Below are 20037 nucleotides of genomic sequence, written 5' to 3' on the forward strand. Positions count from 1 at the left end.
ACTCAACTACAAGTACATGTATCAGGCTTTTAAGAGACGTATTAAGACGTGTGTGTGTGTGTGTGTGTGTGTGTGTGTATGTCTATGTGTATGTGTATGTGTGTGTGTCTGTGTGTGTTAATGTATCAGGTTTTTATGGTTTATTAAGACCTTCTCTTGACTTATTTTTTCTAAGTGTGCATGTGTTTCAGAGAGAGTCTAAATTAAGGACAGAACACAGATTGTTTAAAGTAAATCTAGATCGACAAATGTAGATTAGTCTCTATACGTACATGTACACTGGAGGGAACAGAACACACACATGCCAATATATGTGTATTTAGCATTATACTGGGGGTCCAAGTATACACCACAACAATGTAATACTATTGTTTTGAATCTATTTGACAGTTACATGTAACATGTATATATGCATAACTACATTGATACCTGTTTTTTGTTTTTGATCTGGTCACTGGATGTTTGGCATATTTGAGTTCACTTTTGGAATGCTCCTTCATTTGATGACCCACACCCATTTACATGTATACAAATGGGGTAGGGGTTAGAACATTTGTAATGTGGTGCCAACATTTATACTATTAAACATATCACAAGAGCTACTGAACTGAGGATGTATACAGTGGAGCTATGAAAGTCACATGGGATTGGATTCTTCATCAACACTTGTCTTCATTTCACAATGTTTTCCTAACTCACATATTATGTAATCTTGTTTTCCATCATGGTTGAAGTTTATTCCAACAATCCAATGTATGTAATGTACCCTGTAGTAGCTGCTTATTATTTTCATCATGTTAGTATCACAAAATTGAAGTGGCTACACTAGATTATTTAATTTGTAACTACAAATGTACGTATGCTTTTTCAATCCTCTCACCCTTCAGTAACTTTGGATATGGGTGAATGGTGATTCAACTCAAGTGGGTTGAGTTTTTCAGACCACCTACATTTTGTATGTACATCACCTATTCTTACTTAACATATACATGTCATGTAGATGTAACAGATTACTTTACCTGTAGAAGACACATACAGGTACAAAAATGTGTCGGATAACTGGCGCTTCATATCTGCCAAAATAACGCTGCTAGATAAACAATGAAACCAACGTGTAGAGTTCTGCTATCACCACATAAACAGATAGTCACAGTGAATGGAGTGAAGTAGTCTATGCATTGTCAGTATTGTTCATTACTGATCAATTTGCAATTCACTCTGAGTGTCTGCCACTAAAAATGCAAAACACTTTGTTTGATGTGGTATAGGGCCAAGTTATTTCCAATTGACTACTCCTAGCCATACATTTAACCTATACTAGGTGGAGACCATAGAAAGATCCTCTTTCTGTCGTCATGGTTTAAACTTAGTAGAAATGCAAATTACAACTTTCTTTGCTAGCAGTTATATAGGTTAGAATTCTATAGCTATTGTATATACATGTGTCTTTCTCTAAGAATTCAAAACATTTTGTTTGCCCTAAAGTGATGCTTTCACAAGGACACTGTCTAACTGTACATCTCTGCCAATAAGTGTAATTACAATATCTGAGTCAAAATACACTCAGTACTTGAAGTTGAGGTCTTCCGATATTTTGCCAGGGGACATCTATTTAATTTTTTTCCCCCTTCTGTTCCCCCAAACGTTTACATATTAGAATGATTTACCAACTCAAATTTGACAAGAGCTAGTCTTGTATTTATATTATTTGAAGAAGGAAGGAAATGAAAGAATGTACAAAAATTTCTAACAAGAATTAAGATGTCTGCCTAAGAACATGGTTTATTTGCATATGTAAATCATCTCTTTGTTATGCTAATAAGTTGTATCACTTCTAGAAAATACACCAAGTCATATATACATGTATGGCTTGATGCAATGCAATGGAGGAGACTTGAAGTACTTTAATCATTCACCGTTAACTTATGCTATATCCCGAATTCTTGATACCCATCGTAGAATTTCATATGATAAAGGCCAAAATAGCACATGGTTGACTTATTCCCTTGTGCTCCTATTAGTAATACATGTATGGAGTGGAAGCCATGCTGTCATTTGTGAAAACAAATGAATGTTATTTATAAAAGTCTCATTATTCATATGTAAACTACTTAATTATCATCTCAACTCATAAATATTAATGACTGTCCAGCACTCCTTTAGGGTGGGGAGAACCTTGAAATCCGTGACTAGACTTAATGTTTTCCCTACCTGTCTATATACAGTTACTGCACTATACTTCATGTACATTGTTTAAGCTTATCTCTTCAGCCTGGTTAGTCATATCTCTGACTCATACAATGTATCTCACTTTTTCTGAAAGTCTTTCATTTCTAATGGTCAATAATGAGGCACAAAAAGTGACAAAGGTACTCTCTCTTCATTCCACAAATATGGTGACTTAATACCCCAAGTCCTACTTTAGTCTAGACGCTATCAATGGCTTCAAATCTCAAGATCTCTCTTCATTTAACCCATGGATAGCCTCTAGACTACCCAAGTCCTACTATAGTCTAGATGCTATCTATAGCTTCAAATCTCAAGATCTCTCTTCATTTAACCCATGGATGGCCTCTACACTACCCAAGTCCTACTATAGTCTAGATGCTATCTATAGCTTCAAATCTCAAGATCTCTCTTAATGTAACCCATGGATATATAGCCTCTAGACTTACCAAGTCCTACTTTAGTCTAGACTTACCAAGTCCTACTTTAGTCTAGACTTACCAAGTCCTACTTTAGTCTAGACTTACCAAGTCCTACTTTAGTCTAGACTTACCAAGTCCTACTTTAGTCTAGACTTACCAAGTCCTACTTTAGTCTAGACTTACCAAGTCCCTGCCATTAGGACTCAATTTAACTACATGTAGTCAAAATTTATGTAATTATATTTTGCAATGTCCTGGTGACAAATAAAACATCTAAATTCCTAATTTTTTTTCATATTCATGGCATGCATGTACATGTGTACCTGTACAATTTGAGCATAGGCAGCTGAGAAATATTTCTAGACTGCCGACATAACATGTTAATAATTTTCAAAACATTAGTTTGTCTGTGTGTCAAATTTGTCTCTTTTAAATTCTCCAAAACAGTCTGATTCCTCAGGATATAGGGTTGGTTGGTGCCATTGTACAGCTAAACTATACTATACATGTGTGCATTACAGCTTTAGCCAGACAGTGTTGTTACCTTTGGAATGGAAAATAGCTAAAATCTTGTTGAAACTGACACTTAAAGTTGATGATTCTAACTTGAGTGTTGGGTTGTACAAGATTTATACTCTGTAACTATAAGCATCATTTCATTTTAACATAGTAATTGTAATTTAATGTTTTCCAGCGTAACGCTTCTTAAGTAGATTTTGTTGCCTTCAAAGGTAATAACATTTCACTTCAAAGGACTGTGTTAAATACATTAGTAAAGGTCATGTGAGGTCATCATCATCAACGTCATTCCATTTCTAAAATACTGCTTTAATACAGTGAAGGTCTTCTAATATACATGCTGTGTGGTAGGCTGGATACCAACTGTGTTCTCTATCCTGGTATAAATTGTAAGATACTGTACAGGAACTAGACTAGCTGTGTGGTAGTCTGGATACCAACTGTGGTCTCTTTCCTGGTATAAATTGTATTGATACTGTACAGGAACTAGACTAGCTGTGTGGTTAACAATTTTTAAACAGCATGTTAATAATATTTCTATCCTTTTTTGTTTCAATATGCAGCATACTGCAGATGATACATGTATATTCAATCTCTCATATAGTTTCCTATGGATGGGTGGGATATGAGAAATTGAATGGTACGACACTTATGGTATATTCAATATCTCATATAGTATTCTATGGATGGGTGGGATATGAGAAATTGAACGGAATATAACGTAAGTGCAGCAAACAGGCTACAATAACGACCTATCACTGCGTACACCAAGAATATGTCATACTGAACAATAATAAATATTTTATGATTATTTTATTGCCTAAAGCCAACATGACTACACTAAGTCTGACGCCATCTGACAGAATCATATTTCTCTCCAAACAATTGTTACAAATTTCTAATAATAATTTCTACTCACAAAGTAAAAACATTTCTTGGAAATGAATCCAGAATTTTCAGCAATATCTCATCAGCATCGTCAGGCATGTACTATAATTTGGGATTTGCTGCTTAGAAATTTTTGACTTTTTGATTAGAAATATTCATTACTAAATATGAACTCAGAGTCCATGTACAATGTACATATTCATTCCCGTACAAATTTCTACCTTATTTTCATTCATAGAGAGGTATTATTAATCATAAAATGCAACTGACATGTTGTAAGTGTTTTAATTATCATTTTATGAATGAGATGACGTCATTAGAACACAGAGTGTTCATTTCTAGTTATAAATAAATGTAGTAGGCTTGAGTAAATAGAGTTAAATGACTATATGTAGATGTAGCTATAGAATAAATGAAAGCAATCACTTCTCAGTGCAATTAATCATAGAACAATTAACCTTGTCGTGTTAAGAGTATCCGTACAGTGTCAGTTTCTCTCTAGTGTTTAAAATCAGAAATACTGTTATTGTCTTTATCATCACAGTGTTTTTGCTAAGGTTTGGGAACCCCGGTAACAGAAAGGGGGAAAGAGGTAAAACTGGTAGTGCTTCCCATGCAGTGTATCATAATTTTGGTGGGGAACCCCGGTAAAATGATGTGGGAACCCCGGTAGATTTTACCTACTTACCGCCCTTAAATAAAACACTGCATCATACATATAATATATTTACACAGTTTTCATCACTAATAATATTACTTACAATGTAGTAATGAAATTTCTACTCACAGAGTCAACACAATTCTTGGAAGCCAATCCAAATTATTGGCGACATCTCTCGTCAGGGGTGTACTACAATGAATGGGCTATTCTCATGTACATTTGTATCTTGAAAGAATTTTTTGACTGTGAGTAGAAATTTTATTACGAAGTATGAACTCAGACTCCATGAATATTAATTCTCGCAATAATATTACTGTCTCTGTCATCAATTGCTCACCTGTAGAGCAGCGATATTTGAGATGTAGTAGATAACGGCCAGTAGCTGCAAACTATAACTGACTATTCTGCAATGTTTGCCAGCTAAAAATCCAAAATAAATACCCAATCCTCATCCATATGGCCACTTTAATTGGTTTCAAAATTCTTTGGTTTCAACCGGTATATTCCAATTATACAAATATTAACAACATTAATTATGTCTAGTCTACAAAGTTTGAATTGGCTAAATTTATGATGTTTGCATGAATCATAGCAATATTTCAATAATATTGTGTGTTTTTTTAAATTATCCCTCCAACAAAAGTATTTTGAATATCGATCATGCATTCAGATTCTAAGATTTGACCTTTGACCTTATCTCTCTGAATAGCTGTTGAGATGTATGTATTTCATTAACAATTTTTTTTTAAATCTAAATTTTTAGTTTAAGGAAATTGAATTGTGATTCCAAAAGGTACAAGGCCGGCTAAAGTATATTTCATATACAATGTACACATATCTTGACAAGTATAAGTCCTGGATGAAATGAAACTAGGGTTGTAATTAAATATTCATACTCATCAATAATTGATCATAAAGTCTACGAGATCAATTGTTGTAATTTAACCTGCTGACAAGACACCTGTTCCACTGATCAATTTTGATGTGTCTCAGGGAGTCTTAACTATTGTGACAGAGTATCAGTTCTACTGTGTCTTAGGGGGTATTAATTAAATTGTGATGCTGTATCCTCCAAGAAATCAGTTCTACTGTGACTTAGGGGGTATTAATTAATTGTGACACTGCAGCCTCTAAGAAATCCATGCTACTATGTCTTAGGGGGTACTAATCATAATGATGTGGTACGTATATGTCATGTATCTACATGTAGGGCAATTAGACCAATGTTTCAATCTTACATTCTCATATTAGTGTTATCTTATTAGTGGAGGAAAAAGGATTACATAGGATTATTCTTTTCTTCAAGACAGTTTTTTTCTAAAGCTTTGCCAGACAAGTTTCTACGTTTAATCTTTAATCCTAAACCCAAAATGGGCCTTTAAGTTTAAAGATCTTTACACATGTATAAACTTATTACTCATGCCAGAACCTCCTGTTGTCGTACAGAATCAAGATCTCAATTTGATTGAAACCCCTCTTGAAGACTGCCCTCAACCCCTCTTGAAGACCATCCTCACATACATGCACATGTACAGATTGATAGTGCATTGTAGGGAATGCCACCAGCAAAAATCCTAGTCTGTATTACACTGTCACATGGCACCCTCATACATTAGTCAACCCTCTAAAGTGGAGGCCGATGAGGGCGGAGCGACATGACACACCTTTCAGTCTCCAAAAACTCAAAAAATGACTTAATTCTAGGCCAAATACACAAGTAAGACATCATAAATTATGATTAATATGTTTGTGTTATATTAATTTTTATAATATCTGGTGTGAAAATCCACAATTGACAATCAACAGGTAATTAGCAGAATCATTTTTAGATCAGTTGCAAAATATACAATGAGAGAATCAACTGACATAAATCATGGATAATTTACACAGAATTAGTGGAATCATTTTCAGATCAGTTGCATACTGAAATTCATTCATTTGTATATGTACAGAGTGTGTCACAATACATTTGTATGTATATGTATACTATGAAAATGAAATTCCAGGGAAACCACAAATGGGTATTTATTAGACTCTCTCACAGTCCTCAAAGCTTTGCATAAATGGCTAAAACTTGGGTTGATTTGTATATATCTACTGCATAATTGTACTCATATATTAGTATCCCAGTATCCCTAGCCCTGTACTGTGCGCCCTCATCGATCACATAGGGCTAACATTTTGTTGATGTGTTAGGCGAAGCTTCGCCTAACACATCAACAAAATGTTAGCCCTATGTGATCGACAAAACAACCCAAGTTTTAGCTATTTATGCGAAGCTTCGAGACTGTGAGAGAGTCTAGGTATTTATATGCCATAAATTACTGGGATAAAAATATTCCACTACAGATGGTTTTAACTTTCCGTGCTATATTCACAGCACTGCTCCTGAAGTACATGTACACTACATTTGTATAAATAGTTGTAATTAAAATCACCAGTACACTGTGTTACACTTTAGGGGTTGTCTTTGGTTATTGCACATGTTCAAAAAGTGAAATGCGAATTCTGAAGGGGAACACCACTCAAGAAAAGGAAATTATTTATGGGTTCTGGAGAGTCATTTCATGATTTCACATTACCTACATTTACTGTCGATTTCAGAGAAACATCAAGTTCATCTTGTGCCTTTATAGGGTATCTTTGCTAAGGACCATTGCATCATGGGAGTCAGCAGAAATGATATATTCATGGATGCACAATGAATATTCATGAGGTGTTTTACACTGAAGGGAATACGCACTCAGGCCACATAAATATCACTTGAGACAACCCCTGACAATATGGTATCATTTTAATACAGATGCTACATGTACATGTTTGCTTTGAGACAAACCCTGAAATGAGGGAAGTTTTGTCGGTAGCAGTGATATCACTTACAAGTTGCAGGCACAGACACCATGATTTGAGACAACCCTTAAGACAACGTGAATATTCTCAACAGCAGTGATATTACTTTAATACAAACACAGATTTAATGATTTGAGACAACCCCTGAGATGAGGTGAACTTTCTCAATAACGATGATATCACAATACAACCAAAGATGCCAACAATTTGAAAGATTCTATGATACATAACTTGGTGACACCAGCTGTGTCTTCCTATCCATACACAAAGTCTACTCAAATCTTGTTTGAATGTTTATTATCACTTGGCTAATTTGTGTTCTATTTCTCAAGAATCCATTTCTCTGTTAGTGTTTTTTTCCTCCAAAGGAATGCATGTCTGTAATATCAATTTCAAGTGGTAGTGTTTAGAAAGTACATCATACATATAGCTGTCCAGCTGTTCTCATCGTTCCCACAGCTTGGAACATGATGACAGGAAATAAAAGACATTTTTAATAAACTTTGGGTTCTGGAGAATTAATTGATGATGAGCTCCATGATTGTAGGGAAATATCTTGTTGAAACTTGTTCCTCATCCATTGTTCAGTGAAGGTCCTTACAAGGATGTATGTAAATTTCAGAAGATTTTCTCCTGTCAAACACTTCAGTTCAAGTAACTTTTTACAAATGAAAAACATGCAGATGGAATTGTTTCCGTTCAATACACTGTTACATGTAAGTTATGTCTCTGTGGTTTTTAAAAACCTGGATGTCCGGTACATGTAGTCAGGAATAAATACAACACAAAGGTCCAAAGACTGTGACAATCAATAAAGTAAAAGAAAAAACCTAGTGATAAAAGTAGCAATTATGCAATATGATTTATGAGGTTACTCATAAAAAGAAGACATGAACATATAGGCAGGTCATAAAGAACAGGAACAAATTCATAGCAAGGAAATATTAAAATTTATGGACAAAATTTATACATGTTCTGAGGAGATAGCCTAACCTTTAGACTTTAAAGGTCCATGTAGAAAAAAGGATTAAAACATTACGTGTTAAAAACAGTTGTCTAACAAAGCTATAGAAAAAGTTGGTTCAAAGTGAGGAGATGGTTCAATACCATGGATAGCATAGTCTAGTTCCTGACGACTGTGTTCCGATTTTACACTACGTTATCTTCACACATTACATCGTCAATCTCGTTACTCAAGGTGTTCAACTCCATGTTGGGGTGAAACGCAATTGCGTATGTCAGTAATAATCCATCGCAAATTGACAGGCTGTTGTCATTGCTCATTAATATTCATTATTACTGATATGATATGCAAATATCCAACCAGGACTCCACCTCCAGTCTAATTAAACTAAAATCACGTAGGGACACGACAATGTCATCATGTTTATATGAACACTGATGGGGGGGGGGGGGGGGGGGGGAAGAACAGAATATGACAACGTCGTCATGTTTATATGAACACTGTTGGGGGGGGGGAGCACAGAATACTGTGCGGGAGTAATGAGATTGACTAGACTTAATGTGTGAAGATAATGTAGTGTAAAATCGGAATACAGTCATCAGGAACTAGACTATGTATAGCATCTAGACTAGGAAATCCTAGGAGTGAGAGGAAAAAATAATACAAAATGGCCATATGATATGAGTAGATGTTAGGCTATTTTTGACATAAAATACACTCAATGTCCAGATGTTCATGCCACTTTGAAGATGTTTATAAGCAACAAGTGCCGAATGATGTTTTATTTAAAAGGTCTTGTCATTGAAGGGTAGACTGTACACAAAGAATAATAGACAAAACAAACCAAAAACTTCTATTTTTAAGTTTGTTTTTTACTTTCATTAATTGGACAACTTGTGAAGATAATTCTTCAATCAATACAGTTACAGACACTTCTATTCTGGTAGAACCCTCTTGCTTGGATATCCGTATGTTCAAACACTTGACAAAGATGTCTGTTGCTATGACAACAGGTTCAAATAATAAAGATCAGCTGGTTAATAATATATTTGTCATTTGATGACATGAAATACATATTTCATCAGTGTGTAAAGGTGTCTGAATCCATCATACATGATACAGAATGATAAATAAGTAATCAGAATATGATTGATACTGCTACAGGGAAAGAAAATAACAAAAGCTTTAGTGATAATAGCTGACATTAATCATACAAAGACTGATGGACTGCTGAATCCAATATTCTTGTCATCATAAGCTTTCAAAAAATTCATATTTCCTGTATAAAATGATGAATTATGTAGTTGTAAAATGATATATCTTGGCTTCTTCTTTTAATACAGTAAAATATAGAGCTACTTTTCACATCAAAATGGAAAAGTGAATGAATGATGATATTTTTTCCAGGCTTGTATTTTATCAAAATGACATGGAGGAAGTAGGTATGGTTAAAAAATGATAAATTTTGTCCTTGGAAAATGATACATCACACCTGCTTTCCCTTCAGTAAAAGTGCAGCTACACTTGTTTTGTATTTTTTCCTGTGAAACTTTATTTTGTTTATCGTTCATCGACCCTAAATGAGTACAGTCAAAGATTACTAGACAGTACACTAAGTTTATGATTATCACAAAGACATCACACTTACAGAAATCAATAATTTTGTGTAATTTTTCAACCACAGATTTACACCTGGAGACATTTTTCACTGAGCATATCTGTATATCATCATGTACATGTATTACATTATGCACAAGCCAAGTTGTTGTCGTTTGAACAGAAAATATGGATTACATCATGTAGATACATCAGGGCTCAAATTTAACAGTAGTCTCGTGTCAACAGACTACCAATTCTTGTCATGGGGCTACCATAAATTGCAGCGACATGTAGTATCCCACTCAGGCTACCACTAATTATGCAATGATTTAAGGATTTACAGACATAAAAGTATTTTAATATCTTACAAAATACATATTTCCAAAGAGGAACTCTGGTTCCAGTTCAGGAATATGGAACTACTGGTCACCATCTTTGGGCTATCACTTTCTGAGTGAAATTGGTAGCCCACTGGGACTACCAAAGAAAAACATTAATTTCAAGCCCTGTAATAACAGTACCCTGGTCATTTTTCTGCATCAGTACAATCCATGTCTACATCACTGTTGCTGTGGTGATCGAAATATGAGTGAAAACATTCGAAATCACTCTTATTTTTTCCAATGTTTCATAAAGTGTGCTTGAGGTGGTATTATGTTATTCCTAACTATACAAATGTAGTTCTTTGAGCTGGCAACCACTCATGACTCAAAGGTTTTACTACTAGTCTAGTGCCTTGAAGTAACATGGTCTCATAGTAATACAATCTGATTAAAATATGATGTTGTGAAAGTTATGAAAGTTGATCTTGTGCATTTTTAGGGTATCTCTCCCATGGGCTATTGCATCATGGGAGTCAGCAGAAATTATATATTCATGGTTGCACAATGAATATTCATATATATAAAGGCATTTTTGTAAACTTAAATGGTAATATAAATAAGATGAGAGGAGCTACATTATGAGATACATTGTATGTACATTTTTGTGGCATTACGACACTCCTACTGGTACCCCCCTCCCTACTATTAGTTAGTTGATAGCAATATTGGTTTTTATATAGTACTTTCTCACTCTGTTCTCAGAATGCTTTACAATTATTATCCCTGGAACGGATCTATAGCGGCACAACAGCCCATTTAGCCTTTCTCAACTCCCTGGGGAGCATACAAATTCCAATCCGTTGCAGCCTCTATATTTGCATAGGATTAAAGCATTTACATTGCAACCTCTATCCTAACAGGTTCTCAATTATATAGCTGGGTTGACTGAGGCACAGTCATGGTTCAAATTTTGCCATTCAGAAACAAATGGTAGTGACAGGGCTCGAACCTGCAACATGCAGATCCTAGCCGGCCACTCTAACCATTCGCCCATCATCACTCCACAGTTGATAAGGCATAGCCGCCATGACACAACATACACTGTTACATTCGATATTGACATAAAAGTATTAGCTATATCCTTCCATTTTTTCAATTCATATCCTGTTTGACCAACCATCATATCCTGTTATACCAAGTAAACACATCAACCTCTACATCATGTACATGTAGTTTAAAATATAGCCAAGAATGATTTATTCCCTTCTTGTATAGTCTACATACTACACTTAGTATTGAATAGTGTCTTGGGGTGTCTAATTTTTCTCCAGTGTCTTGGGGTGTCAATTAAAACCTGATATCTTTATTCATAAAATTTTTATTAAGTGTCAGCATATGACACATTATATGTAATGGATTGTAAACATATCTGTCAACTGCCTAAAATCTGTAAGACTATATACGTTGTAGTGATTTCACATTGTTTTATACTAGATAGAAATATCCTTACTGAGAACAACATACATGTTTAACACACATTTGTACATCATTGCAACCACATAAAAATATGATTAATATTTTTACATCTATTGGCTTTTTATAGAACTTCAAGTATGGTGTCTCCTGGTTTCATAATAAAATTATGGTCCCCCCCCCCCTCCCCATATGCACAGGCTATCTGTGGCATTGAATTTCTTCTCACTAGTGTCTATTCATGGTTTTGAATCTTGAGATTGTAAGTAATCCTTCTGTGGTAACTGCAAATGTAGTTAAAACCTTGAGATTCCATGCCATGCAAAATTCTGAATAAAAATTCAAAGAATTCTGGTACACTGTATACATGTACATGTACAAACAAAGGGCTGAGTTTACCTGATTTGCTCCATTCTGTGAGGGGGGGGGGGGGTCCTAAATCTTTACACAGTGCAGGTACATGTGAGTAAAAACGCCGATTCTGTGAATGCTGATATGTACATGATGTAGGTCACATCAGGGGATGGAACAGCAAGGGTGTACTATGAAATAGTTATGACTGTACATGTACATAGAGTATATACTAGTACTTAACTTAGTTATAATTTACAATAGGCAATCAATCCTCATTAAATTCATAGCATCATTTAGTGTACTCAGGCATATACAATGTCCAAGGACAAATATTGGAAATCAGACAGATTTGTACATGTAAAGTTTATCAAACTGAAATATAGCACACTGAATCTATCAGCATCAGTACCTAACCATCACCAACATATCACACCTAACCATCACCAACATATCACTTGGCTAATATCATACTAACACACCAGACTAGTAAATTGGAAAGTAATTCTTTAGTTGTACTCCAGATATGATGTTAATACACTTTTTGTTAACCATAATTGATAGTGACATGTATACATGTTTGTAGATACAAAATATACATGTATACATACAGATACAAGTTCATTTTTACATTGTACATGTACATGTACATGTATGTACAAATGTATATTGTACATGTAAAGTACATGTACTTGTATATGAACACCTGTATTAGCATATTGTGTACACATTGTAATATTATGTAACTACAAAAAATGTGAATTGTGTCCAAATTTGACATGAATACAAGTACAACATGTACGTTGTATATATTTTAACTGTATATATTTTGTTTAAACTTCCCTCTGCTGCTACGCCGCCAGTACGACATTACTCTTTCTGAGGACTGTACTTTTAAAGAAGAAGAAGTTGTATGTTATTATATCATACACAAGCCAAGGTATTGTCTTTGAACAGAAAGTATGGGTTATATACACTGGTTGTTTTAAGTCACAACAACCTCTGTCTGTGTACATCACTGGTTCTGGAGTACTCGAAATATGAATCAAAATGTTCCAAATTGACATTATTTTTCGGGTTTCCTGATTTTTACAGAAATTATACACTATAATTATATTAATTGCAATTTTTTTTCATTAACCCTTTCTAAGCCTGACACCTGTCATTTAGGGTGTAATTACACTGAGTTACTGAAATCAAGTCATGAAAGGGTGAAGCCAGAAAATATTCATGACCTAAGGGTTTGTCATTATACATACTACTTGTCTTGTGACTCGTAGCAACAAGGCCCCTTAGCTCACTCTATTTTCCTTGGCTGAACAAAGGAAAATATTGGGAAATCAAATTGTATATGAATAGAAGTAATACATGACTGTACATGTATGTACACCTTCTATATCTCAGATATGAGTCATAAAGTCCAGTATTAAGTGATCATTTTAGGTTCTCACTGAGATACACTGTAACTTACAATCAAATACATTGCAATTCATTATTACATGTTAGATGGAAGTATTTGTAGTCTTAGAAGTCAGCGCTGGAAGAGTTCATTCATTTGAATGTATTTGGTTTCAAAATTGAACTACCTGAGACACACTTAGAACATTACGTGGGAGGAGACAAAGTCGTCATAGTAACAGTAACAGTAATTGACGTTTGATGTACATACATGTATATATACACTGTATGTCTATTACAAGGACATGTACAATACCACTATTAAACACAGTAGTCTTGAAGTAATGCCTATAATGTACGGATATAACCTATAGGTCAATGACGTATATGATGACTGGTACAAAATGTACATGTAAGTGGTAAAAACAACCACCCACTTTTTCTACTAAAACTCTCAATAGTGTTTTTTGTTGTTGAAGTACATATGTAGGTAAAATCTACCTGAAGATTTTATAATATTAATAATCTCTGTATTACCAAATCCTATGATGCACAATGCCAGGATTGGTTGAGATCAGTTGGTACATGCCACAGATATGATGCACATACATGTACATGTACAACAAATAGGGCCACACTTCAGCCATACATGTACAAATCTATCTGATTCCGTCACGTGTGTATGTCTCACATAACATGTTATGTTTGTGCCAAGTTTGGTTGAAATTGCTCTGTGCATGCCAGAGATATGAAGGTGAACACATTTGCAACAAATATGGCCACCATTTAGCCATATTTTATTCCTTCACAAAACAAAGTGATGTGCATGTGTCTCACATATAGCATGTTATGTTTGTGCCAAGTTTGGTTGAAATTGCTCTGTGCATGCCAGAGATACAAGGGTACATGCACGGATGCATGAATGGACGAACACACGGACAGGTGCATGCATGGACAGAACCCAATGTAACAGCCCCCTACAGATGGTGCCCGTTGGGGGCTAAAAAGACACTGAGTTACTTATAAATATCCAGTTGTACAGGTACATGTTAATGCTACAACTGTGTACATGTATACACTTACAAAGAAAGTGATGCATGACAGACAGACAGACAGACAGACAGACACTACCTACTAACTAGTAATCAGTAAATGAAATGAACCTAGTATTATAAAACTTTACTGACTTTTAATCGTTATGGACTATTGTCAGATTAGGATTAGCATGTGGATGTAAAAAACACTGAGTTGTCTGAGAAAAGGTGATTCTAAATAAAAGAATTACCTTCACACGCAGTAGAATAGAAATATGATATTTGACTCCACTTTATAGTAATAGCAAAGTTACCTAATTGGAATCTATTTTTTGAACCAACTATGTAGCCTTCATCTGAATCACTCAAGACATCATCATTACATCATCATTACACTGATGACGTCCGAGTGATTTGGATGAGAGCTATGTATTTGCTTCAAAAAATAGATTCCAATATAAAGGTACATGTAACTTTACTATTACTACCAATGCCATACATTTGTACATGTGTTTACTCACTACAGTTCCACCACTAAAACTGTAGTACATGTACATGTAACTCAAGGGCTTCAAACGTTGGGGTTTTCACCATTAACCAACCATCACTTACACATTGAGGAGACCAAAACATAACATGTTCAAACCTATTATTAATTTTCATAACTTTTATCTTCATTAAAATCACAATTTTCATGGACACTACTTCATCAGTTAATTTTTCATCTTTTTAATAATACTAAATACAATAGTAATGCTATTGAAAATTATAGGAACTATGGAACAGACTATGCAACGACTATTTGTTGTTTTCATCTTCATGAAAATTCAGCTATTTGTTTAATTTCATTAATTTACCATTTTCAAGGAGACCTCGGTATCAGCTAATTTTTCACGTTATTAAATCCTTGATTTCTAAATAAAATTATACGATTCAAAAACAGCAAATGAAATAAGCAACTCATTCAAGCATCCTTACAGAAACCCTGCATCAGTTACATTTGTACTTTTATCATTTTTTAAGTAATGATAAAATTATACTGATATGAAAATTTAATATAGGAATTAATATGATGATACAGGCTATCAGTATGAAATGAGCAACTGTTTATTGTTGCATGTGTTATGGAATGTACTAAGTGTGTCTATACAATGTATGGGTACTTGATGATGACAATCACTGCTAGTACATCACAATTTGGGGACATCTGGCACAAATTACTCTCAGTCAGTCAGATCAGAGTCAGGTTTTTTTGAAGAGGTTGACCTACTTACCTCTATCATACAATTCCTTGTTAATATTTTTGATTAAGGACTGGACATTGGCTTGGTTATAAGCAATACACTGCGACATAATGATTACAGTTGGTGATAGATTCACAGATAGATGACTCAGGAAGTGAATAATTTCATCAAAAAGTGGCTCAATTTTTTGTGGAAACTGGATTTCTTGTGGGTTTCTTATCAGTAGGTATATCCAATCACACTTGTCATCTTCATCCGATCGCTATTATTTCCACATTATCACTGATCATACAGACACACCTTCATCCATCACCATGGCAACTGTTTCAGTAAAATTCCTCTCTCTGAATGGCACAGCATGTGAGAGTGGTAAATTACGAAGACTAATGGCTGCCGTGGTAGTAATGTGGATAAACTGAATTCCAACGTAATGTATGTGAAACTCAATGATAGTAAAAGCCAAAGCAGATATCTACTGGCCTTCAGCTCGCCATCACAAAATACAGTAAACTCCTTCTGATAGGCTCTCCTCTGGTTAAGTTAATTGGGTCATTCCAATGATTGAAATAGGTAAGTCCAACACAACAACATGTGTAACATGTATAAATTACCACGTTCACTAAACTCTTTTAATATACATTGGAAAACAAACTGCATCTATCAACTGTATGTCCATTATATACATTACTAACACCACTGTTAAACTAATCGATGATCATACTAATGTACACCACCCCTGTCAAATGAAATGGTACAGTCTGAATACATAATAAGCTGTGTTGATACAATATAGAAGGCTAAGAAAGCAGACTTGACTGCATATTTCAAGAAGACACACAGGGGCCCCATAGAGTGAAACTGTAAGCCACCTTACTGAATTTGATGAGAGATATCTTAATGTAGGGCAACATTCACATTCCATGCTTGATATTATCCCCTTATTTGGGTCAGTGCACAGTCCTGATAGCTACTACACCTCTTGACTCTAATGGTATGGTGGTATTTACTAACAATTACGCCTGACCACTAAAGTTCACCTTTGTAGCCTAATTGACATTTTTCTGCATGATTTGTTAGTTACAATGTTTGGTAATGATAATGACATAGACTAATTCAAATTTAATAAGTCTTTAATTTCTAATAGATCATTTTGATACTACACTATTAAGTATGCGTTAAATTTGTACTTTATTCAAAGTCAAATTCGTTTATGTTATTCTGCAATATTTTTCTGCATTCAAACAGAAAATACTCATGACCTAAGGGTTGTCACTACGAGTTCAGTGACTTGTAGTGAAAAATGTTCTAAAAAGGCTTGATGAACTTGATGTTTCTCTGAAATCACTACAACAGTATTATACATTTAGGTGATGTAAAATCATGAATGGAATCTGTGTCTTCATAATCCAAAGTTTATGAAAATATCTCTACGTCCTGGACTAGTGTTTTCCTTTAACCACAACCACAGGCTTAAATCACTCATATTATCCTTGGCTGAATGAAGAACAAATATTGAGAAATAATATCTACATGTAAGTACATGTACATGAAATAAGTCTGCATTGTGAAGACCCATGAGTGGAATAGTTTCTACTGAAGCCAGATATACATGTATGTAGTGATGACAGAAACACTACAAAAATACTTCACAAATTGCCAAGAAAACAGAAACTAATTCTGGGTCTTCTCTGAACTACATGATATACATTTTGTAGGGAATAGTGATACTGTCAGAGTGATTTCTGTGGTTTCTTTGAACGTGGTAACTGATCTTGTGTTCTCCTTCAACATTTTGTTAATGTGGCACTATGACCTCTTGTAATTTCTACATCCTCCCGAAGAAAATATACCATAAAAAACTTTTATCGATATGCTAAGCTCTCTTGTCATTTCTAAGCAATGAACTGCTAATCTTGTAGAGTAAAACTTTATAATTTAGTGATTTACAAATTTTTAGTTCTTGAATGATTGGGAGCCGAGTAACTTTCAACTGGTTTAGTGGATGAGTGATATCCCTCACCGAATCTTTCAAATATGTGGTTTTAATAGAGGCCATGTTAGCATCCAGACTACATTCAACAGATCCACCCCACTTTTTTCTGTCCACTGATTTCTCTCTCTATCTATCTGCATATCTGACTGTCTGCCTCTGTATGTACATGTATGTTTGTTTGTCTGCCTGCCTGTCTGTCTTTCTTCATGTCTATTTGCCTATCTGGTAGCATCTACATTGTAGCTGTCTCAGTGTCTGTCTGTTTTGATATGTTTGTCAATCTGTCTTTGTCTGTATCATCTAGTGCGTGTTTGTCTAGTGTCTGTCTGTTTGTGTTTGTCTGTCTGTCTGTCTAATATCTGGCTGCCTAGTGTGTCTGTCTGTCTATCTAGTGTCTGCCTGTCTAATGTCTGCCTGTCTAATGTATGTATGTATGTATGTATGTATGTATGTATGTATGTATGTATGTATGTATGTATGTATGGATGTATGTATGTATGTATGTATGTATGTATGTATGTATGTATGTATGTATGTATGTATGTATGTATGTATGTATGTATGTATGTATGTATGTATGTCTGTCTGTCTGTCTGTCTGTCGGTGTCCACCTCTGCCTGTCTGTTTTGATATCTCTGTTTGTCAATCAATCTGTCTGTTTGTCAGTCTGTCTATCTATCTAGTGTCTGTCTGTCTGTCTGTCTGTCTGTCTGTCTGTCTGTCTGTCTAGTGTTGGTCCGTCAGCCTGTCTAATGTCTGTTTGTCTGTCTGTCTGTCTGTCTCTCACTGGGTCTGTCTTAAGCCTTACTATAAAAACTGCTCTAAAACTCTACATTACAAAAACCCTAAGGGCTAGTAGCAGTAGTTGCAGTAATTTGGTCATTCAGTTCAAGTGTTAAACCATCTGTGGTTTTCATTCCCATACAAGAACATTATAATTAGGAAGTGAGCAAGGAAGGAGTCGGTATCCAATGTGTCCACTACATCACCTTAATCAACCACATAATTCAGTTATATCATGAAGAATGTGACATCATTACATTGACTGAGTGAAATTTCATCATTGTTTCCTCTCTACCTTGCTGTCAACCTTGTTTACAGCAGACAGGACAGTAATGTCGAATCTCTCACAAATCTCTCACCTAGATGTACATGTCAAGTTGATCTCAACAACAGGAATAGCCACATTGAAATTAAGACTGAGCATGCTCAGATGCAAAGGATTATGGGATTATTTGTAGTTATTCATGAGACATGTTTTGCAATGAAGATAACAGGCACTCAATAGTCATCAATATTAATTGTGTAACCACAAATTTATTATTTCTGCTGACTCCATACATGTATATAACATAATAGCCCATCCATTTTGTAGCAAAGATATCCTAAAAAGGCACAAGATCAACTTGATCAACTTGATGTTTCTCTGAAATCACTTAAAAGGTATTATACATTTAGGTGATGTAAAATCATGAATGGAATCTGTGTCTTCATAACTCAAAGTTTATGAAAATATCTCTATGTCCTGGACTAGTGTTTCCCTTTAACCACAACCACAGGCTCCTGTGGTATAATCATGTTAACAGAGTATGTCTACACTACATATTACTAGGTACACAAAATTATATCTGGTGTTATGGTATATCCATCAGATTGGAATAAAGTGCACAGTAGTCAAACAGCACCATATACACCATATGATGTATGATATGGACAGGTCTTGACACTCTTCAACTACACTACTACATGCATTGGTGGCTAACAAGTCAAAACATGGAGTACACAGTGCTTAAAGAGCAATGCATTGACATGGAGAAGTTAAAACTGACATTCTTCAACTACATTTGTACATGTACACTACTGGTACATGTATAGCTACTGATGGTAAAGCCACTCTACTAGTACCACTCAGCTGTAACTACCACTAACTGTAGTACATGTAGTTACCAATGATAGGACTGGACATCTACTGTTTGTAAAACCACACTACTAGTACTAGTACCACTCAGCTGTAACTACCACTAACTGTAGTACATGTAGTTACCAATGATAGGACTGGACATCTACTGTTTGTAAAACCACACTACTAGTA

At 34.9% G+C, this 20037-nt stretch overlaps 1 protein-coding gene across 1 annotated transcript in view; it reads right to left on the bottom strand.

The window, feature by feature from the left end:
- LOC144445705 (dystrobrevin beta-like) overlaps positions 1 to 16061 on the bottom strand; it is a 73894-nt gene extending 57833 nt beyond the window's left edge. Inside the window, exon 1 of the mRNA XM_078135348.1 lies at positions 15983 to 16061. Coding sequence (XP_077991474.1) covers positions 15983 to 16061 — 79 coding nt within the window. The remainder of the gene's footprint in view (positions 1 to 15982) is intronic.
- Between the last annotated feature and the right edge of the window lie 3976 nt (positions 16062 to 20037).

Source organism: Glandiceps talaboti, chromosome 14 (assembly GCF_964340395.1).
Source record: "Glandiceps talaboti chromosome 14, keGlaTala1.1, whole genome shotgun sequence".
NCBI lineage: Eukaryota > Metazoa > Hemichordata > Enteropneusta > Spengelidae > Glandiceps > Glandiceps talaboti.